We start from the raw sequence: 23,473 nt of genomic DNA, 5'->3' as shown, positions 1-23,473 counted from the left end.
CGGCCCTGGCTGCAAAGCTCTGTGCCATGAGGTATCCAAGGAGGGGCTTTCAAAAGGCAAGGTCATACCTCACAGGCAGAAAAGGCTTAAAGAATGTTTACTGTACAGATCAAAGACAGGTAGCGTGCCTGAGAGAATTTTACCCATCTTGCTGAGGCTGAGAAGCTCGGATGATTTTATTATCACTACAGGCAGTGATTTTAGACTACATCTGTGTGAAGTGACACAGCTTAACAGGGCCTGGACCATGTGCTGTGTATGCTTTCATGCAGTGGTACTCACCAAGTGGGTGGTTGAAAGATCCATTATTTAAGTAATTCCTGGAATATATGGCCTTTTCTCTGAAGTATAGGGTTTTTGTGATGGTTGAATATGACGAAAAGCTGAGCAGTCTTTAGGATGTATAAGGTGCTTTTAGTCTTGTATCCAGGTAAGTGGCAAGCAATGTGGAATTCCCTTAGCACGGGCAGGCGTGACTGGGGGATCATGTGGCTGCCTGGGTTCATGCGGGGCTGGACAGCATTGGCAGGGTGGAGGGTGCAGGGAAAGGGGAGAGAGAACAGGGGCTTAGGGTGGGAGGCAGGCCCTGGGTCCTGCTGTCTCTGGCCATTACTGAGAGGCAAGGGACCATGGTGTTGCCCGTCCCCCATCCCCCATCCCCGAGTGTGTCCATAAGTGATTGGTAGGATTTCCCTTTATGACCTTATAATCAAGGACAGTTACCTATAAGAAATGGCTATGGAGGTTGTGTGTTTTGAGAGCCTGAACCATAGATGCCAGGGAATGCATGACCCCAGAGGTTAAGGAGCTTGCCAAAGGTCAGATTATTTTAGGGAGAAAGCTTGGCGCTCTCACCCTCTCCATCGAAAGTGGTGTGCTGGACAATGCTAGGGCGCCTTTCTGGGCTAGCAAAGTATTCCCTGCTTTGCTGATGGCCCCAGAACTCATCCATCTTTTCACCTGTAAAATATTCTCCCATGAACTTGTTTCAGTACATCTCTGTAGGTGTTGAATGTGGCCGGAGGAAATCAGAGGAGGGGAAACGTTGCCCTTCTCGTTCTTTTCAGCCGAGGAGGCAAAGCGGTTGTTTCTTTGCCACCCTTCCCCTTGTCCTGCGGGCGGGCCTCCTCCGGGATGCTTTCCTAGGCACGGTGCATTTCCTATTTTAAATCAGACCCTTAACCAAATACATGAAATGACTGTGAAGCATGATACAAATACTCTGATAACTGGCACAGAGACTTGGTTCTACTACCACAGGGGAAGGGGTAGAGCACTTTTCCCCGTGATGACATAGTGACCAGAGGATTAAACAACTGCCACTCTTTGTAATGGGGGGGCTCACTTTCCTGTTTTTGTTTTTGTTTGGGGGGACACCCTCTTTTCAGTTGAAAACCAGATGTACAATAACATTGACTAAGGTTTGGGGGAAAGAAAAGCCCACCATGGATGGTGTCTTGTCTGAACACATCTATTTCTACCTTAACATCTTATATTCCAGTCCTTGTCATTTGATTATATACGATGAGAACACGTTCATTCTGATGATTTCATTCCTCCCTCCCAGCCTGACATCCAGTCCAATAAAAGGAATTGAAGTTTTCTAAAGAGCTTATTTAGTCAGAGAGGGACTCTCTCCTGGTCCTGTCTACACAGTAGGGAGAAAGGAACCGGGCGGCGGTGGAAGGCTGCTTTCAGGAGTGTCCTGAGGGTTGCATCTGATTTCCCCGGCTCCACAGCTGAATGTATTTAGAAGCAGTTGGGCCTGTGAAGCAGCTTGCAGATGTTACAATTACACTTGCAAAACGAGCACTTGGCATCCCCCCTGTCCCCTTGGTCCCTTGTCCTGGCTCGCACACTAATTGTGCTCCTCAGGCCAGAGCGCCCGGGTGGGTCATTTTGACACTTGCTCCTCCTGGTCTCACCCTGCCCTCACTCCCAAGCCCAGCAGCGCCAGCCCCCGAGGATCCTGCCTTCCTGCCTCCCTGCCACTTCTGTCCCTGGCAGAGCCAGGCCCTGGTCTGCACCTCCAGGGCCCCCTCCCTCCTCCTTTCTCCAGCACCTTCCACAGAGCATGCTCCAGAGGAGAGCCCTGGGCTGACCAATGGAGGGGTGCTTTCCCCAGCTCGTTTCCACCTGCTGCATCCCTATCACCCTAGCCCCTGCCTTTTATCATCCCATAACAGCCTCTGCTCGTGTAACCTCTCTGTTCCAGCGAAGGGCTTTGGTAACTTTCTCTCCTTCACTGTAAGATCAGGCTAGATATCCGGCCACGTGGTCAGGCCACAGTCTGACTTCCTGGCCTTGTTCACGTTGCTGTTCTCCACGAACTCTCCCAGGCTGTCCCCTTCTTACCAGTGCCTCCTCCCTAACTTGACCCAGACCATGTTCCCGATACCAAGGATGCCTCTGCTTACCCACGTAGCTGGTTTTCAATAGCTAATAATACAACCAGTCTTAACTCATGCTGCGTCATGTGCTTGGGCCCATTTTGAGCTTGTTCCTTAAAAAAAAAGTCCCTTAGGCTCTATCATTTTGTTTTTATTATTGTTTTATATGATCTGTGAAATCAGGTCTCTTGTACTCCTTGTACTTCTGCAGATTTTGACTTCCATTCTCATAAAATATCTGCCAGCCTTGATCTAGCATTCCAGTTTGTTGGAACCATCATGTTAAAATGACAAGTGCCATGTGGGCTGCCAGCTCAGAGACACCAGGGTTTGAGTCCCAGCTCCACCGTTCCTAGCTGTGTGTCCTTGGGCATGTCACTTAACCCCTCTGAGACTCAGTTTCCTCAGCCCTAAAGCCGACTTCACAGGGCAGCCGTGAGGATGTACTAAGATGCTGTGTATAAGTGCCTCTCGCAGGGAGGGGTCCATCAGTGGTACCTGTAATCCTAGGAGTTGTCAGTTCATCTCTGCTCTTTCTCTGACCTCAGAAATGGGAATGCAAGGGCTCTTGTGGCTGGGCCCAGTTTGTAGCTGGGGCTGGAATGCCGTGATATAAAGTAGATAACAGTAGTAAAAACATATATACCTAAAATAGGTAAGAATTTGCAGTGGGTAGGAATTCGCAATGGGTGAGATTTCAGCAAGAATTTGGAAAGAAAACATGCCATAAATATTTTGCCTGCTGAAGGTGAGAAGGATGGAATCTGAGTCTGTCAAACCCTGCTTTATAGAAAAGTCTTACTCTTGCTCTGAGTTTAGGTATCGCCCAGAAGTTCATTTAGATGACTGTGTGCTTTTCATATTGCAGAGTGAATAGTTTTGCCACAATTTGTTTAACATGCACTTTGATATGCCTCTTTATTGTATTATGAGTTGAGATGAAATAGCTCTTCTCTAAATTTGATGGCTTTTGCTGTAGACGTTCTTGATTTACCCCAAATTCGGGTGGTGATTTCATTTTATAGTCGGTTAAGGTGGTTTCCCTTTGCCCTGCTTTTATGAGCTGTGGCAGGAGTCACAGGGCAGACGTTGCCCTCATTTTTAGCCCTAGATTGTCACTTCGTATAGCTTTCTAGAAAATGAGTCATACACCTTTAGTGGGTGCCTATACGCCCTCCTCAATTCCTGAAATAATGCGCAAAGGCCCGAACTATTTGTGTGTGTCCCTGGAAACTAGGATGAAATGTGGCAACCCGAATGGTTTCTTTTTTAGTTTATTTATAAAATAGAATTCTTGTGGATTTGGGAACATGTCCACGGGTGCAGAACACACCTGTGTTTAGCATTTATTTCCAGTCACTCAAAAATAGCTCCTTCGTCTGTGTTCCTGCCGCCCCCATCCCTGCCTTCCTGATTTGTGCTCAGAGCATGGTTGAAAGGGTTCAGAAGCCTCTGGGTCTGGTTTCCAACCCGAGAAGCTCCCTGGAGAAGGACTGAGAGCAGCCTGGTGGGGTCAGGCGAGGCTCTACTGTGAAGCACGTGCCTTGCCCTGACCACTGCCGCTTGGGGCAGGGCGGGCCCAGCTGTGGAGAGGGGCGATGCCCCTGCCCTTGGCCAACAGCCTCCTGGCCTCAGAGCAATGGCCCTTTCCTCCCAGCCCCCGGTAACCTAGGAGGAAGGGCTTCTCATGTGACCCCTCTGTAAACAAAGATCTTCGGGTATTTCTTATCAAAAGGCTCCCCTGAGTGGCTGTGTCTTTGACCCGTTACAAAGCAAAGAGAAACCTCCATTTCTTCATGGTTTTAAAGCCTATTTGACAACATCAAGGTAAACACAGAGAAAGGTAATGTTATTGACTAAAGTCACGGCGTGGTGGAGTTGGAAGGAAGGAGAAGGGGACAGCATTGATGTTCGGGGGAGAAAACCGATATATGCATCTCTCAAGAAAGAGGGAACCCAGTGGAGTAGCTAAAGGTAGACGGTCACCACTACGAAAAAATACCAACTAGGAATTTTGCCTTTTCTTAGGGATGTATCAAACCAGGGACCCCAAATGTCTGAGCTAGACCTGCTGCTGTGAGGGCAGAGTTAGGACTGATACTAACTCACCAGCTTCCTCCAGCTCTCCCTCAACGTGTTTTCCTTCCTCCTCTCCCAGACAGTGGTTGAGCATTTAGCTTAATAGTAATAGCTCCGGGCTTCCCTGGTGGCACAGTGGTTAAGAATCTGCCTGCCAATGGAGGGGACACGGGTTCGAGCCCTGGTCCAAGAAGATCCCACATGCCGCGGAGCAACTAAGCCCGTGCACCACAACTACTGAGCCTGTGCTCTAGAGCCCGCGAGCCATAACTACTGAGCCCACGAGCCACAACTACTGAGCCCGCGCGCCTAGAGCCCTTGCTCCGCAACAAGAGAAGCCACTGCAATGAGAAGCCCGCGCACCACAACAAAGACCCAACACAGCCAAAAATAAATAAAATTAAATAAATTTTTTTAAAAATCTGAATCATAAAAAAAAAATAGTAATAGCTCCTGCAGGACCAGAGCTTCCCAGTGCAGGACCCTTCTGGGCCACTGGCAGCAAGAGTCCGGGACCCCTCAGCACCCCGCCTTCTCCTCACGCATGCTCACAGCAGCCCTGGGAGCTAGGCGGGACCATGGTGTTCTGTCCAGATGGCAAAGGAGGAACAGAGGCCCAGAGCTCGGAAGTGACTTTCCCAAGGGCCTCACAGTAATCAGCGGCCGAGCCAGGGCAGGGGCGGCTCCTGACCCTGAACGTGGGGGCTGGCAGGGCGGGACTGCTCTGTTTCCTGTGGGGCTGTGGATACTTGCGGTAGGTGCGGCTCAGTCACTCCCCGAGGTGACTCTTGTCTACTTATTGAGTCATGCTCTGTTGCTGGGTATATCTAGGGCACGTGCCTGTGCGATTTTCTTTTTAAATTAATGACATTATCATTATTTTATTAGGAAAACAATATTACCACGCCATTCCCCCATCCATCTGTTTCCGACATTTTTGTGTCCATGTCTCTGACCTCGTAGGGTCAGGATCATCCAGGACTTTCTGATTCCATTGTCACATCTACAGAAATGGAATGGTAGTGCAGAGGACATGATGAGCTCAGCTCAGGGCTAACGTTGCTTCTTTTTGTGCCTAAAGCCCTCCTCTCCCACTTCTTTCTTCCCATGCCCAGCCTATTTTGCTTTCCTCTGTTCTTCTGGACCCAGGTTAGTTTTCTGCTTGCTGTCACCATGAAAGAGAGGGAGAGGGGGAGAGGGAGAGAGTGGGGAGGGGGGGAAAGAGAGAAAGAAAGAAAAGGCATCCCTAGCTCCTTCCTAAGTCATTCTGTGATGATATGTTCTTTTGTTTGTTCTAATGTTTATTTTCCCTTCCTGCCTCCCTCCCATTAATTTATTAATTGAAACATTTATTCCTGAGAAAAATGCTTCCAGACTTCCTTGCTTCTCTCCCCACAGGAAAGTGGCTTTAGAAATCTCATGAAGGGTTCTCAGCTTGGTATAAGAAAGCCGATCAGCTATATAGATTGCTGGCCTTGACCCTTTCTCTCTCAACTGCTGAAGCTTTTAGCAGAGCTAAAGTGTAGGATTAAATGTGGTTTCAGGGATGAGGAGTAAATTAGCAGGTGTCACCCTGAAAATGATGACACACTGACAGACCCATTAGAAGGACATGTTTTATGAGTAAATGAAGAAGTTAAGTGTAGGTCTGGGATCATCTGGGTTTACACACATTTGAAAAATGTCAGCGTTCAGCAAATGAGTCATTTATGTCATAGGATGTATTTCTTGCAGTATAGCCTGTCTTGTTAGACTGCATATGTCCCTACTGGGGACAGCAGTCACAATATATCTCCTCCTCAGAGCATTAGAAATCCCAAGGAATACAGTTTGCTGCTGTTTTGTCTTCCTCTTTAAAGTAACCTGGACACCAGGACCGATGGGAAGATTCCTGACACCAGAAACACATTTGATCAAAACTCTTTCTCCTGGGACTTCCCTGGTGGTCCAGTGGTTAAGACTCCGCCTTCCAATGCAGGGGGTGTGGGTTCGATCTCTGGTCAGGGAGCTGAGATCCCACATGCCTTCGGGGCCAAAAAACCAAAACATAAAACAGAGGCACTATTGTAACAAATTCAATAAAGACTTTAAAAATGGTCCACATCAAAAAATCTTTTAAAAAAACACAAAACACCCAAACTCTTCCTCCTGAGCTTGTTTACCATCACAGAGACACAGTTTTAAATTAGATGAGGTTGGTGAAAGTAGGACTTGGCGGTGGGAGAACATTTCGCTTTAGTTTACCAGTAGACAGTCAAAACAGTGCCACCCAGAAATTTTGATGATTGCAGATTTCTCATAGACAGATGAGTTTGCAGTTGATGCAGATTCTCAGCTTTACATGCCTCTTCAAATTATATAAAACTGTCTAAAGGGACCCTGTGTTCGTTCAGCCTAATTGTCATCTCTCTCCCAAGTGCTGTGCTTTAGTGGCAGGACATTAGTAATCCTTGCTACAGCATCTTGGGATGTTTTTTTCCTGCAACACACAGAAAACTCTGCAGGTGTCTTAAGGAATTAGAGAAACTCCTTCTGTTTTCTCTCTCCACTCTTTCTATTTCTATTACTCTGAGAGGGCTGTTGTGAGGATTAAGTGAGATGTTGTGACTGAAAGTGCTTTAGAAATAAAAAATTACAGCTATTGCTGTGATAAGTTATGATCGGAAGAAGAAAAGACAAATGCCCATTGACTGGGAGTTCTCTCTTGGTATATTGAACTCTCCTGAAATTAAGGTCAGTACTTTCCCTGAAATGCCCCTGTGTTATTTATTTTAACTTTTCTTAGGATGAAAGTAGTTTATTATATTCAATAGTTGTGTAGCCCCTATCTTCTTAAAGTATCGCAAAGGTCTTACATTCACATTTGCATTTTATTAAAATATACTTTTCTGAGATGGCATGGGATGCACTTTTAAGTAACACTTTAAAATTAAATAAGTAAAACTTACTCTTAGAGAATGAGAACAAAACAGATAAATACGAAGGAAAGTCAGAATCACCTGTGACTGCATCACCGTCAGATACCGCTCTTAATATTTGAGCTCTGTTCTCCCAGACTTTATACACACACAGAGACACACACACACAATTACAGTTAAAAATAAAAATAAGGTCATATCATATACACTCTTTTGTTTACCCCCTTTGCCCCCAATATATCATGCCTATCTTTGGCAGCACGGTTAAATGGTTCCTTAGCATCCCAGTGTATGGAGTACCACGATCCTCTTTTATACTTGGCTTGTTTCTGGTTTTTCCCTATTTTACACCATGTTGCATGTAGTCATCACCTTGTTTGTAGATCTTCATGAACGTAATTATTTCTACCACTTTCTGCTACTTGTGTAACCTTGGACGGGCTGCTCAGTCTCTCTGTGCCTTAGTTTGTTTCCACATCTGTGAAATGGGGATGATAACAGTACCTACCTCCTGGTGGTGTAAAGACTGAGTTAAAGGAGGTAAAGCACTTGGAATGCCTGGCTCATAGTAAGTTCTGTATAAATGTTAGCAGTTGTTATTATTTCCTGATGATCAATTGCTAAATGTGTATTGATGCTTCAGTGCCTTTTAAAGGCATTTAAGTGATGTTCTGAAAGATTGTGCCAATTTAGTCTCCCCCCAGGAGCCTATGAGAATGTCTCCCTATGCTTGTCATGCCCGGATATTATCATTCTTTCTAATCTCTGCTACTCTGATAGGCATATGCATTTTTAAAAATGATTACTCACGTTGAAAGTGTTATGTGTCATTTTCCAATTGATTTTTATAAAAATACCTTATATTCGTGACATTAACCTGTCATCTTTCACATTACAAATGTTTTTTCTCAGTTTATGACTCATAGAGATATTTAAGAAAATATCATTAAAAGTAAATACCTTTTAGACTTAAAATTTCCCCATTTTATAGTTAACTACATGGTGCAGTAAAAGTCATCCTTTTAAGAATAGTTTTACTTAAGGCTTTTATATTTTAGTCCTAGTATGAAAGGGTAGCTGGCTATTAAATGCATTCCTTTTCTGCCTTCCTCAGGGCTTTCAGAGGTTCTATTTAAGGCTTCTGTCCTTACAGTATTCTCTTTATAGCGGCATTCAGAGAACCCCCGAGATTTGGCATGGGTAAGGATCCTCATATCCTAGACCAGCGCTTCACAAACTTTCTCTGTAAAGGGTCAGAGAGAAAATATGTTATATTTTATGGGCTATATAGTATCTATCTCAACTACACAAAAGCAGTCATAGGTGTAAATGAATGGGCGTGGCTGAGTTCCAATGAAGCTTTATTTACGGACACTTAAATTTGAATTTCCTGTAATTTTCATATTCTTTGAAATACTATTCTTTTGATTTTTAAAAACCATTTGAAAATGTAAAAACTATTCTTAGCTTGAGGGCTGTACAAAAATAGGTAGCAGGCCAGATTTGACCCATGGGATGTAGTTTGCTAGCCCTTGAAATAGAATGTCTAGAAACAGACCCATAAAAATATAGGCAATTAATTTTCAACAGAAGTGCAAAGAAAATTTAAGAAAGAAAGGATAATCTTTTCAAGAAATGGTGCTGGTACAATTGAACATACCTAGACCAAAAAAAAAAAAAAAAAAAAAAGCCCTAACCTAATCTAACACATTATGCAAAAATTGACTCAAAATGGACCACAGATCTGCATAGAAAACATAAGACATTAAAAAGTTATTTATGAAAACATAGGAGAAGAGAGTTGTTAGACATGACACTAAAAGCACAATCCATGAAAGAGAGAACTGCTGCAGTGGACTTCGGCAAAATTTACAACTTTTGCTCTGCAAAGATACTATTGAATGTTGCTGGTTGGTCTCTTTTTCTTACAAGGTCATCTGAGCCCCAGTGTTTAGTAAATAATTGCTTGATACGTAATTGGATGAATTTCAAGGACCTTGGTTTTGTTCTGAGTCTTCCTGGGAAAATACTTTGTAAGACAAGACCATGAATCTCCCATAGCAGAGCCGTCCCCTGCACCCCACCTCTGTACCCCTGTGCCACTTTCTCCCCAAGGTGGCAAACAAGTGTAGCCATATTCCACTAGTCAGGCCTGGACTTAGATGAGCTGCCTGAGAACTGAGATTTGACCTGGGAATTATATTTTTTCACTCACTGCACAGGCCTAGAAGCTAAATTTGCTGTGTATAGAGAAAAAGACTCCAAACAAATTTTCACGCCAAGGAATAAGCTTTCCTAAAAGAAAGACTTAAAAGAAATGTAGATTTGTCTCGTAAAAAAAGGGAGATGGAAGGTAAGAATTCACCAACAGCTGCTGCAGCTGGCTTGGATGTTCTTGACCTTCATAATGATCATGGCTATGCCCTTCACTTCTTATTCCTTCCTGATGCTTATTTGGGAAATGAAGATTCCTCCGCCCTCACCCTAACAGCCTTCTTTGTATCTCTTAGAGGTGGTGCAGGAGCTAAGAACAGCTCTTAAAACATAATGAAAGATGCTTTATCAATGCCACTGTGTTTGTAATGAAGCAAAATGATTTTGTATTATATCTAGTATCCTTTTAATGGAAGAAAGGCATGTATTTGGATGCAGAATCGATATATTTCCCTAAACATAAATGAAAATGAAATCTCAGCTGTAGGATGGACAGCCTTGAGAGGTAAATTATGCCATTAGCCATAAGCTTTGGATGAGCTGAAGGCGCCATTAGAAACAGCTTCTAAAATTTAGCATTAAGTGGTCTTCTCAATGTAAATGACGTAACAAGTAGAAAATGAGAAGTTTCTGTGAAAACATATTGTTACATAATTCACATGCTTGATTATATTTAAATGGACAAAAAAGTGCAAAAGTGCCACCTTGATGATTTGCATTTGGTGTGTGAGTTGTTCACCTGCCCTCCTATGTTAACGTCTCTGGTCATTCTTAAAGCCAGATTACAAGTACCCAGGAAAGGCCCTCCCTGCAAACGTCTCCTTTTCACATGATTACTGATTTTTGAAGTAGAATTTAAGGGGGTAGAAAGTCTTTCATTCTACTATTAAAAAAAAGGCTAAAAGCATAAACATTTCCTAAGACTTAGGACTGTATAAGCTGCAAATGAAATAATGAAATCAGTAAGCAGTTCTTATATATACATTGTGACAAACCATACGGCCATGTCCCACAACTCCAGGACATGTCCAATGTGAGTGATGACCCTGGAGTTGGGCCAGTATGGCAGCATCTGTTGGGTGCTGTTCTATGAAGAGGCTCCAGATAGAAACATCTTTTTCTAAGGGGGAAACAATCTATGAGCCCTGAGGCCTTTGGAGCTTCCGCTTTGGGTTGTCTCCTATTAAAGTCCCCTCAGGCCTCCCTGATTCCTGTCTGCCTGCCTCTCAAGATGCCTGTGAAACCTCTGCTCTCTTTCGGGGGACTGAGATTGGGTTTCAACTTTTTTCTCATTTCTTGGTGACATCTGGACTCAAACGTTACTTCTGTAGCATTTGCTAACCCCTGTGCTCTGAGTGGGTTATAGGAGCATAGGATAGTGATCCCCTCAGCTCTCCTGGGTGGGTGGGAAGGGCCTTAGGTGGGTGGAAGACCCCCACCCCCTCCCAGTTGATGGTGTCCAACAACGTCAGGCCTCCAGCAGCATGTCATCAAAATATTATCATTTTATAGGTGTGCCATTATCTGGAAAAGGTTGGGTGGCACTACCTTACTGCATTGTATTTACCTTTTCCATATAAAGATGTTTAACAGTAACTCTACTTTTCCTTAGGGAATATTCCGCCTTCCTTGTTAGAGAAGAGTGTATATGACTAGCAAAGGAAACTCCAGGATAATTAAAAACTCTTGTACGTGTCTTCATTTCAGAAATTCTTTCTCTAGGACCTCTTCTGGGAATTAGACCTTGAAATAGCTCAGACTTTCAAAGATAGAGCTTAAAGTTCTATCTAGAATAAAATAAATTCACTCTAATTAAAGAAGCAATCTTTTAAAGTGAGAATATAACTTCCAGTTGCGGCCATGATGGAGTAAAGAGCATTAGATTTACCCTCCTGCCATAGACAACTTTAAAATTGGACAAAATACATGAACCAGCTGTTTTGAGGCATTGGACGATGCACAGCACAGGGCTGTGGTCCTTGAGAGAACGGAAGCATAAGGTGAGTTCCACGGCAACCCTGGCTTTTTGCCTGGGGGCACTTTCTAAACTGCAGCACAGGGCACTGGAGCCTAAACAGAGAGCAGAAGACTCATTGGATTGAAGCAACGGAGATTGTAACTCACGGCTGCCGAGGTGGATGGAACTTTCAGGGCAGGGAATTGCAGAGGAGCACGAGCTGTGCAAAGAAAGAGCTCCAAAAGTCTATGTATAAGGGTCCCTTGAGTCTTTGGCCAAATACTAGGCTGTGCATCAATAGGGCAAGACTGCACGAGACCCGGCAGAAAATAAGTATGGGGGAGGAGGGTGTGTGGGTGGGCTGTGAGCTGAGTGGATATCCCAGAGGTCACCAGTGATAGGAGATGTTGGAGTTCTGGCCAAGCAGAATGGAAAAACTTTGTTGAACACACTTGGCATCCAAGTGACAACTCAGAAAAGTCAGCCATAGGAATAGCGCTACCCCAGACCCACCCTAAATGAAGCGCAAAACCAAGCCTTGACAGGTCAAGCTGACCTGCAAGTAACATGCCCACCGTAACGAAACTCCACACTCTTGCAAGGAAGACAACAAAATTCAGTCCTTCGACAATGTAGCGTGCAGTGCACGGCTGTTGAGAACATACAGTCACAAATTACCAGATGTACGAAGAAGCAGGAAAATGTGAGGGTATGGTATGGGTAGCTTGTAAAAGGCATGTGGTCATTTCTGAATACTGTGTTCAGGCATCACGACATGCTTTAATTAACATCGACATAACTAAAAGGAAGCTTGATTACGGCTTTTTGTGTGTTACTCATCCAATTTTTTTGTTACCAGTTATACAATATGTAAAATGAAAAAGTCAGAAGTTAGTATAGGAGAGCCTGTAAGTTGTTGCCAAAAGTCAGGATTTTTTTTACAAGTAGACAATCTCTTTGAGGTCATGACTTCCCAGTGTCACAAAACAGTGAATGACTGCCTAAACCTCACCTATCCCAGATGTTGATATTTGGAATGTGACATCTTCTTGAGTGGGCTTGTCCCTGGGACGGTCTCCTCGGCTTCCCTCATTAACTGTGGTCTGCCAGGCATTTCTTCTGACGCTGAGATAGACCGTGGTTCTCTTTTTCTCCTGTTACCTCATAAACTGTGATGTTGACGAGCCTGCTCGAGTAACTGCCTTATGGGATGCTGGAAATTCTGAGCAGAAATCCCAGCCATGCAGAATAATTGCATCTCTTGGGGAGGTGTTAACAAGCAGAGGTAGAACTGAGTGCTCATGGGCTTCGGCTTCCGTGGAGCTTCCTCCCAACAGTCCCCCTGAAGCTCCATGCAGAAGGCGTTCATTAGTAAACATTAAACAGCACTTTTCGTACTGCTGTGGGATGTTGAGGGTGTGAGGCCCCCCTCGGGGCACTCAGAGGCTCACTTGACAGCCATACCGAAATCAAACAACACTCACTTTCTCCTCTAATGATATTTCAGTCATCAGAGAAGGTCGTGAAAAACAGCCATGCTGGATAATTTCTGGGAAATCGGTACTAGGGAGTGTGGGGACAGCTGACCACCAGGGGAAGTGACCAAGCAGAGTGCTTTTCTTTTTCAAGAGGACCAGCTGGTGAACCCATCATTTTGGGGTTTGCTATGGCGATTTCTGAGCTATACGTTCCTGTCCAAACTCAAACAGGGCACTTATGACGTCGTAGAAAATGTGACCTATCTTTTAAAGGTGCTTTTTAAGTTGTTACCACAATTATGAACAAATATTCAGTACAGACCAACAGGTAAGCCTGATTGAATAGATGAAGCTTTCTTGTGTAGCTAATCTTACCTGCCTCTTCCTCGTTCAACTTGACGTCACTTCGGATGTTTGGAAATTGCAGGAAGTAGATTAGTATTGTGGGGGGAGATTGGGCCATCCATCGATTCATCCATTCAGCCAACGTGTGTTCATAATCAATATTTTCCAGGCACTGTGCTAGGTATTTGGTGGATACAGAGATACAAAAAAAAGATCCTTTGTTTTCAAGGAGCTTACCATTTTTGAGAACCTTTCTACTCCAAGTGTGGTCCAGTAGCATTGACATCACCTGGGAACCTGTTAGAAATGCTGAAGCTCTGACCAGCCCCAGACCTAGTGAATCTGAATTGTCACTTTCACACGATCCCCAAGTGGATAGTATACACATTAACATTTGAGAAGCACTGGTCTAAATCATTGATTCTCAGCCTGCACATTGGAAGGACCTAGGGACCTTTAAAAAGCACTGATTTCTCGATCTCACCACCCCCCCACCCAAGGAATTGTAATGTAATTGGTGTGGGGATAAAGTGGCAGATTCCAAGGTTGGAACTCAGTTTATCCGTGGTGTGTCTGGAGGAGAAAGAAAAAGGACTAGTATTGCAATGGAGCTTATTACTGATCCATCCATCTTGTTCCTGGATGAGCCCACCACTGGCTTAGATTCAAGCACAGCAAATGCTGTCCTTTTGCTTCTGAAGAGGATGTCTAAACAAGGACGGGCAATCATTTTCTCCTTTCATCAGCCTCGTTATTCCATCTTCAAGTTCTTTGATAGCCTTACCTTGTTGGCCTCAGGATGATTAATGTTCCACGGGCCTGCTCAGGAGGCCTTGGGTTACTTTCCATCCACTGGTTACCACTGTGAGCCCTATAATAACCCTGCAGACTTCTTCCTGGACGTCATTAATGGAGACTCCTGTGCCGTGGTGTTAAACAGAGGAGACACAGATGGTGAAGCCAAGGAGACTGAAGAGCCTTCCAAGAAAGATACTCCGCTCATAGGAAAATTAACCGAGTTTTATGCCAACTCCTCCTTCTTCAAGGAAACAAAAGTTGAGTTAGATCAACTCTCAGGGGGTCAGAAGAAGAAGAATATTTCAGTCTACAAGGAGATCACCTATGCCACCTCCTTCTGTCATCAGCTCAGATGGATTTCCAGGCGTTCGTTCAAAAACTTACTGGGTAATCCCCAGGCTTCTATAGCTCAGATAATTGTAACAGTCATCCTGGGACTGGTTACAGGTGCCATTTTCTATCTAAAAAATGATCCTACAGGAATCCAGAACAGAGCCGGGGTGCTCTTCTTCCTGACCACCAACCAGTGTTTCAGCAGTGTGTCAGCCGTGGAGCTCCTGGTGGTCGAGAAGAAGCTCTTCATACATGAATATATCAGTGGATACTACAGAGTGTCATCTTATTTCTTTGGAACACTGTTATCTGATTTACTCCCCATGAGGATGTTACCAAGTATTATATTTACTAGTATAACATACTTCCTGTTAGGATTGAAACCACAGGTGGAGGCCTTCTTCATCATGATGTTTACCGTGATGATGGTGGCTTATTCAGCCAGTTCAATGGCACTGGCCATAGTAGTAGGTCAGAGCGTGGTATCCATAGCAACGCTCCTCACGACCATCTCTTTTCTGTTTATGATGATATTTTCAGGGCTGTTGGTAAATCTCAGAACCGTTGTGCCTTGGCTCTCGTGGCTTCAGTACTTCAGCATTCCTCGATATGGCTTTGCGGCTTTGCAGCATAATGAATTTCTCGGACAGAACTTCTGCCCAGGACTCAATGTAACAACAAACAGTACCTATAGCTATGCAATATGTACTGGCAAAGAATTTCTGGAAAACCAGGGCATCGATCTCTCGCCTTGGGGCCTGTGGAGGAATCACGTAGCCTTGGCATGCATGGTTGTTATCTTCCTTACAGTTGCCTACCTGAAATTGTTATTCCTTAAAAAAATTTTCCTAAATTTCTCTTTAATTCACATGATTTACCCCACATTAAAAAGGAAGCATCTTGATTTCAGTAAAAAAAAAAAAAAAAAAAGCCCCAAGTGATTCTAAATGTGCAGCCAGCTTTGAGAAACGCTGGTCTAAGATGTTGCTTTGCACTCTTGACAAAATGGAGCCCCAAGTGAGGTTGCAGCCGGGTTTTGCAATTTACAAGACAAGTGGCAAGTTTGTCTTTTCTAAAGATTTAAAGTGCCTAGACGAGAGGCAGACACAGCAGAGCTCACAGGTGACTCCCTGCCGCCAGGTTGGATGTCAGGGAGCGGCTCTCAGCTGATCCCCAGCGGAGAGCTGTGTGCAGTGGTGGAGTGCTTCCGCCACATTCCCCAGGGCCCCTGTGGCATGATGGAGCGGACTAAGGCCTGACATTGAGGTCTGGGCCGGACCTCCCTCCTCAGACACACCCTGTGGTGTTCACATCCCTCCCCTGAGCCCTCCAAGTGTGTGAGCTGCTGCCAGGGGCTTTCACCGGAAGATGGTGCTGAGTCACATGACAGATGTGTGTGTGCTTAATTAAGACACTTTCCTGGCCTCATTATCCCTCCGGGTCTCTGGGACCAGCCCCTAGAATCACAGTAATGACGACAAACCAGCAGCAGTTGTGTTGCTCTTTACGCCTCAGACATCTTCTCCTGTGTATCAGGGAACTGAGACCCAGAGTTTTTATCACTAGTGGACCACTTAAATATCAGATGGCCCAAGTTCGCTCTCCTCCTCCTCTCTCTGAGATATCTTGGCTAACCCAAGATAGTGCAGAACATAGAGGTTGGAGTACAGCACACCTAAGGCTCTGTTTATTCATTCCTTAAAAGGAAAAACATCATTTGTATTTTACAAGGAAAAATATATTTTACACTAATATCTGCCTGGCGATGAGGCATAGAGAAACCATTTTGACCATTTTGAGGGCTTAATCATAGAAGAGTGAACATTCTATGTCAGAAATATAATTCTTTCCATACTCTTTGACTCTTGATAAAGGCCGAGGTCTACTTTCCTCTGCTTACATGTGAATAGATCTTATTTCTAATCATCATTGTTCTGGAAACTTTCGTCTACATGCTGATCTTTTACTCTTTCCCACTGCAAACTCCTGCCTCATTTAAAGGTCATCCCCTCACCTGCAAACGCTGCCCTTTCCTCATCCTTATTGGAATCTCAAAATCCACTAGGGTAGATCTTGGCATAACCATCATGGGTTACGCCTGTGGTATAATTATTAATAGTGTCCCAGGTTTGGAAATAAATTATACGGTCACCCTAAAATCTTCCAGTATTTTGCCAACACTCCCTCTTAAATTATACGGTCACCCTAGAATCTTCCAGTATTTTACCAACACTGCCTCTCTCCTTAGTGGTCACCTACTGCCTCATTGTCCTGCCTTCACCCACCTCCTGCCATCCTCCTTGGGGACATTAACTCCATCCTGATGATGTTCCGGCCTCACAAACCATTGACTGTCCATTCTCCCCCCATCACTCATGGTTGCCATCTTGCCTCACCCCTCACATGACTCTTCAGTAGAGGTTGGTTGGAACCTCCTGGGAGCCAAACATTGCCTTCTCTCTAAGTGCCAATTCTTGAATGTTCTCTTCTATGACCCCAGCTTCCCACTCTCCCTCTTCCCTTCCTTCACACTTGGTGATCCCACCCTTGACCTTTCTCATTACCTTGATTCTTGCCCTTCTTCTCTCCTTTCAGGCTGCCTGGTTTCTCTTGGTCCCACTTGTTGTTAATCCAGCCTAGCACTCCTGCCGGTGTTTCAGTGCCGTGTTGATTCATTGTGTCTGCCTCTCCCATTAGGCTCTGAGCTTGGGAGCCCCATAAGGACATGATGATTTTCTTTTTCCCCCTGAATTCCTCTCCTATCCTGCATGTTTTAGGTCCTCATTAAATAAATTGAATTTGCTGTTCTTTCACACTTCTGGAAGCAGAGCCCTCATACAAATAATTCTCTCTTCATCTCTGTCACCAAAAGCCTAGTTCTTTTGTCTGGTTTTGTCTGGTTTTTGTCTGGTTGAAGATGACTTATTTTCATTTCTCATTTTGCTGTCAGAATTCTTCCTGCTTCCCTTAAATTAGCTTCTATTGCTAGGGGAAAAAAAGTCTCAGTTCTCTAAATCTCTGTCCCACTCCAGGCATCTTGACCCTGTGGCTATTTTCTGTCCTGCAGCAGACTCCCTTTCACTTTTCTTAGTATTCTAAGTCACGCTGTCAGTTTTCTTTTTTCAACATACTTATCTCATCCGTGAGCTTTGTATTTGTTCTTATACCAGTCAGAACAATTAGACATACTGTGTTCTATCTTCATGCTTCCCCTCTCTTACCTTGAATTACACAATGATTAGCACTGTTAATGTTTTCCTTAAAAAGCAGAACATAGATGAGCCGTTCGAGCTATTCACCACTGATGGGAGGTATAATAAATATAATGTCACATGCACTGTTTTCCCCTGTAGGCGTGCATAAGTTCTGAAGTTATTCTGGATATGCTTTTGCTTATTAAAATTTTCTTTGTTGTTTTTCTCGCATATGAAGCAGGAGGCTTCATTACAGTGGTTCTTGGGTTATTGATTGCGTAAGGCTGATGGGAAGCATAGCCTTGAACCATTTAGAAAATTTGAAAGAAAGCCTTCAAAAGAAATATAGCACTAAACAATATTTGAGTGCCTTTTATGGACATAATTCTGTATCAGATGATCTGAAATGAATGTGGAGAAAAGTCCACTCCTCACATAAGCAAACCCTTCACACATGAAAAGATTTAAGATTATTTGAAAAGCTGTTGATGATTCTCTCCTCTTTGGTACTAGATCTCATGGTTGATACCTGTTATCAAAAAAGGACCTTGTATGTTATGTGTGCACATGCGTGCGTGTGTGTGTTTCACACAAATCTCTAAGCTCCCTGAAATTAAGGATCATGTTCTTTTGCATGTTTAATGTTTGGTGCCTACAGAATGAATTTAAATATACTTTACATATAATAGTTTTTTGTTGAATGGGATATCGTGAAATGCAAATTAACACAGTTCTGAGTGTCAGAGAAAAGGTAAAGCTTCCATTATAGTCACTTTCCTAAAGGTGAGTTTCAAGTTGGGCTTTGAAGAGGAGAGGGACTTGTCCAGAAAAAGAAGAGGAAAAAAAATTATGCCAGGCATTTCCTCAGAAACAGAGGCTCTGGATTGAAAGACTTAATTTCTAAGGATTAGGAGTAAAGAAATTCCACCCCCTACTCCTTCATAAGTTTTTCTGATATCGTCGATGACATAACAGTTTCTCAGGGACGGAAGAACCTCAGAAGCCATACGATTCTGCCACCACCACCCCTGTTCATGAATCCCTTCTTAGGGACTACTGCCAGATTGTTTAGGGGGTGATGTGACATGGGCAGGGCCAGAATACTTACCTGGGCTCCTCATTGTCATTTTCCAAGAAAGATAAGCATTCTTTCATATTGTAAGTCTCCTGAACCTTGATTTGTTCTGAGTAGATCTGAACTTGATGCTTCAAGTGTCTTTGTCTTTTGGTGTTGGTTGGGACTAGAATTTATAGTGTGATTAAGGACTCAGGTCAGTCTATCCTTATAGCAGATACCACTGGGGTAAAAGATGATGGTGAGCATTTACTTCTCACCTGAGGTGGCCCTGTGTTAACTTACATAGAATCCTCACAGGCTGGGGTAGATGGAGGCTATCTTGTCCTGCAGTAATCCTAGTCTTGGGTTGTGGGAGATCACAGAACTCAGGGTTAGAAAGAGTCTTATTTGATTCCAGAAATATTTATTATATTGTGCATTGGGCTGGGGGTATAATGGTGAAAACTTCAGATGTGTTTCTCTTTTTGCCGGAATGGATGCTCTAGCAAGGCACATAGTGAGTCACATAAGCCAGGGCCTCCAGAGGCTTATCACCAGGCCCTAGGCCAGCTGCACATCTGCTGCTTGAGGCCTCCTCCCCCCTCCCCCAGCCCCACTGGTATTGTGGAGGGCCATGAGTGTGTCTCCGTGGGCCCTGAGCAGGAATTCCTCACTTTCCTGAGCATTTATTTTCAAAGTCCTCTGTGTTACTAGCATTTTTTGGAAAGCCTTCGCTCATTTCAGGCTTTAGCTGGAAATTGTTGACCACAGTCTGAGAATTGGGTTTTTACTCAAGGACCTGTACTTGACAGTGGTGTGTATGTTGTACATACACTGGGAAGGAAGAAATGCCCAAGTGAGGAGGTTTACAGCAGGACAGGTGGGTCTTGGATTGGGGTGGGAGAAGTGGAGTTGGACCCAGAGGACAAATGCGAGATATATTATCAGACTAGAGCAAATCAAACTTCCAAGCAGTTGGGGATAGGGAAAAATAGAGGTGGTTCTGTGGCATGAGGTTGAATGCCTGGGAGAGCCATGAGGCCATTAGGCTCAGGATGGAAGCTTGCAAAGGCTGAGCTCTCACTCTCTCCCTAGCACTTGGCACAGAGTAGGTGCTCAATAAACGTTTGACAAGTGAGTGAACAGAATAGGGATTATTCAAAGGGAAGCAGGTTTGATCTGGAAGAATGAAGAGATTTATTCATTCATTTAGTAAGCAAACATTAAGTTCTGTAAGGTGGGGGGAAGGGCTCTTCATGATGACAACTGTGCCCCATCAGCACGGAAAGGAGAGGGTACATTAATGAGCTTGCATAGAGTGTGAGTTTTCTTACGCTTGGCTGCCTGTTGCAAAGCCCTTCTTAATTTCGACAAGCTTTGTGACAGGCTAATCAGAGAGAACATTTGTGCGTGTGATGTTTTCTAACCCACATTTTCAGTTAATGAAATAATTTTATTTCAGTAAAATTAAAATGAAGAAAATACATATCCTCCTATCTTTAAGGGAAAAACAAAAGATCTTATTGATCTTAAGGCATCCAAAAGCAACACTGGGTTTTGAGTCCCAGCGGACAGCTCTAGCGCACTTAAGCTTTTGTTCTCCCATCCGACTTTGGGGTTTGTGCTGATTTAGTCTTAGTAACCATTGATAGCAGCCTCAAGGAAAGCTCCTCCATCTCTCTAGAAAGGGTGTCAGAGCTCCCTGTAGGGTGCTTACCCCATTTCTCACTCTGCTCTCCTGTTTCCTAGGACTGCATCGATGTAGGCTGGTGGGAAGGAGAGCTCAATGGCAGACGCGGAGTGTTCCCTGACAACTTCGTGAAGTTACTTCCGCCGGACTTTGAAAAGGAGGGGAATGTAAGTCTCTGTGGCTTGGATCTCAGTGCGCTGCCTGCTGTCAGAATTGTGGCTTCCATGACGGGGCTGGCGATGTGGGGTGGGGAAGTTTATTGTTGAAGAGCCCTGGCATTTTAGTTTCTTTGTTTTTTTTTTAATCAATTTATTTTATTTTATTTATTTTTGGCTGCGTTGGGTTTTCGTTGCTGCGTGCGGGCTTTCTCTAGTTGCGGCGAGCGGGGGCCACTCTTCGTTGCAGTGAGCAGGCTTCACACTGCAGTGGCTTCTCTTGTTGCGGAGCATGGGCTCTAGGCATGTGGGCTCAGTAGTTGTGGCACGCGGGCTCTAGAGCGCAGGCTCAGTAGTTGTGGCGCACGGGCTTAGTTGCTCCGCGGCATGTGGGATCTTCCCAGACCAGGGCTCGAACCCGTGTCCCCTGCATTGGCAGGCGGATTCTTAACCACTGCGCCACCAGGGAAGCCCTAGCATTTTAGTTTGATGGACCCGGGTTCTGAGCCCTCGGCTGCCCCATACCTGATGTGTGTGAACAAGTCCGTTAACTTCAACAAGCCCCAGTTTCCTCATCAGTGCGCCTTATTCTAAGGGTTGTTGTGTGACTAAACAAGATAATGTGGGTAAAGCACTTGGTGCAGTACCTGGAACGTCTAAGCACCCAAATAAACAGCAAGAACCATTAGGTGCTCCATTAGTAAGTGGATGGCCTGCATCCTGCATCGCATGTCCTTGGGGGTAAAGTGGCCAATATTGTGGAAGTGGCTGAAAAGCACATTGTTAAGCTAAGGATACAGGGTGAGGCCTACTAATCTTCCTAACTCTGTGTGTGTTGTGTGTGTGTGTGTGTATGTGGACATGAATACACATGCATGCCTGTGTGTGTGTGTGTGTGTGTGTGTGTGTGTGTGTGTGTGTGTGTATACACCTCTGATCTGTGCTTTCTTTCTTTGTGGGAACCCATTTTACAATGCTGTGGTTTAAATGAGCCAGTCCATCTTTGTTTGCCTCACTCCAGGCATATTGTTTCTCTGATGACAATGTAACAAAAAATGTTGAAAAGTCGGAAGCACTTTACATTCTAAGGGGGCAGCAGTTTGGTCTTTTCCAACCAGTTCTACACCTCAGGGCTCTTTGGTCAGGCTTTCATGTGACTTCTGCCCACCTTTCCCAGCCTGCATTCTATTCATGCCCATGGGGGCTCTATTACTGGACCATGAACCTTGACCCATCACCATTCCCATGGAGCTGAGGTTCGGGAAAGGTAACTACAATACTGGTGGATTGGTTGCCAAGGATACTAAACAGCATTGATGGTGTATGCACTGCTTAGATGAATGGATATGATTGTTCAAGGAGCCAGATGGTGTAGGTACCCACCAAGATTATGGCCTGTAGATTGGTTTGAAGCCAAGGGCCACACCTTTTAGGCTTTTTGATAGCTTTCTTTCTTGTATTGTTTAGCTGAAGGATGCTCTGTTCCACATCTGTTATTCTCTCTAGGAATTAAGTTTGAGGTTCAGAGAATCTATATTCTGCTTCCCAGTGTTTTCTAGATCATTGAGACTTACTGCTGGTCCGTGGACCACACTTTATCAGCATCACCTGGAGCTTGTTAGAAATGCTCGGACCCCACCCTAGACCTGGTGCCTCAGAACCTGCATTTTATCAAGATCCTCAGGCGATCTGTTTACACATTACAGTTTGGGAAGCTCTAGTGTAGATGCAGGTATCTGTCTAAGTGATGACATCCCCACCTTCTAGTTTCCAGCCATATTTTCGGAGGAGAATAAATCCACAGAACAGAGAAGGGCTCACCATTCAGTAAAGACATTTTCCACCAAGCAAAATCATTTGACCCATTTTTGTTGATAATGATTGCCATGGTGGGTTATCAGCTGACAGAATTCATCCTCCAGAAAAACAGACGCTAGCACTTAGTAATGACTATATAGTAAATGTTTAAAACAGTAAGACACAGGAATGAGGTTTAGCAAACATTTATAGAGTGCGGTGGTTGTGACTCTAGGCTGCGACATTGAATAGACTTGGACTTGAATCCTGGCCCTGTCACTTAGCTGTTCTGTTCAAGGTCAACTCATTGAATGTTTCCTCAGTACACTCGGCCCTCGGTATCTGCGGGTTCTGCATCTGTGGATTCAATCAACCTTGGGTCGAAAATACTAAAAAATATATTTCAGGAAGTTCCTAAAAGTAAAACTTGAATTTCTTGAATTTGCTGTGCAATGACAACTATTAACATAGCATTTACATTGTATTTGCGACCATTTGTATAGCATTGACCTTGTATTAGGTATTATAAGTAATCTAGAGATGACTTAAAGTATAGGGGAGGATGTGCATAGGTTATATGCAAATACTTTCCCATTTTATATGAGGGACTTGAACATCTGTGGAGTTTGCTGTCTGTGGGGGGTTACTGGAAGCAATCTCCCACAAATACTAACGACTGTGTCCTCATCTATAAAATTGCAAGAATAATCATACCTACCTTGTTAAACTGTTGAGAAGATTAACTGAGATGATGCATATGAATTCCTTAGCACAGCGCTTGGTCCTTTGCAAACGCCCCATACGTGCTAACTATTCTGGTCTTTGTAATAATGACTATTAGCACAAGTTTTAGCTGGAAGGCTCCAGCTAAAACTGTTCGGTAATGATAGAAATCTGACTCTAGTTCATCAGATCAGCACAGAGTTATCTTGGTGTCTTGGTGAGCTTCCCTGGGGATCCAAATGCATCTAAGAACTTTGATGAATAGCCTTGAAAAAGAAATCTAGTGCCTTATAATATATATTTGCAGAGACAAGCAAGTACAGGATGGCATAACCTTCATGTCAT

The 23,473-nt window shown here is 44.1% G+C and overlaps 1 protein-coding gene and 1 pseudogene across 9 annotated transcripts in view; both read left to right on the top strand.

Moving 5' to 3' along the window:
• SH3KBP1 (SH3 domain containing kinase binding protein 1) overlaps positions 1-23,473 on the top strand; it is a 337,837-nt gene that overhangs the window by 246,997 nt on the left and 67,367 nt on the right. For all 8 annotated transcript variants that reach the window (XM_082447084.1, XM_082447088.1, XM_082447089.1 and 5 more), the window contains one exon: positions 20,513-20,620. In XM_082447084.1, coding sequence (XP_082303210.1) covers positions 20,513-20,620 — 108 coding nt within the window. The remainder of the gene's footprint in view (positions 1-20,512; positions 20,621-23,473) is intronic.
• Positions 738-20,506, top strand: LOC309652911 (broad substrate specificity ATP-binding cassette transporter ABCG2 pseudogene; annotated as a pseudogene). Its single transcript has one exon. The product of its transcript is annotated as a broad substrate specificity ATP-binding cassette transporter ABCG2 pseudogene (transcript).

Source organism: Balaenoptera physalus (assembly GCF_965194825.1).
Source record: "Balaenoptera physalus genome assembly, chromosome: X".
Classification (NCBI taxonomy): domain Eukaryota; kingdom Metazoa; phylum Chordata; class Mammalia; order Artiodactyla; family Balaenopteridae; genus Balaenoptera; species Balaenoptera physalus.
The sequence above is the reverse complement of the archived record's forward strand: the minus strand, read 5'-3'. Positions and strand labels throughout refer to the sequence as shown.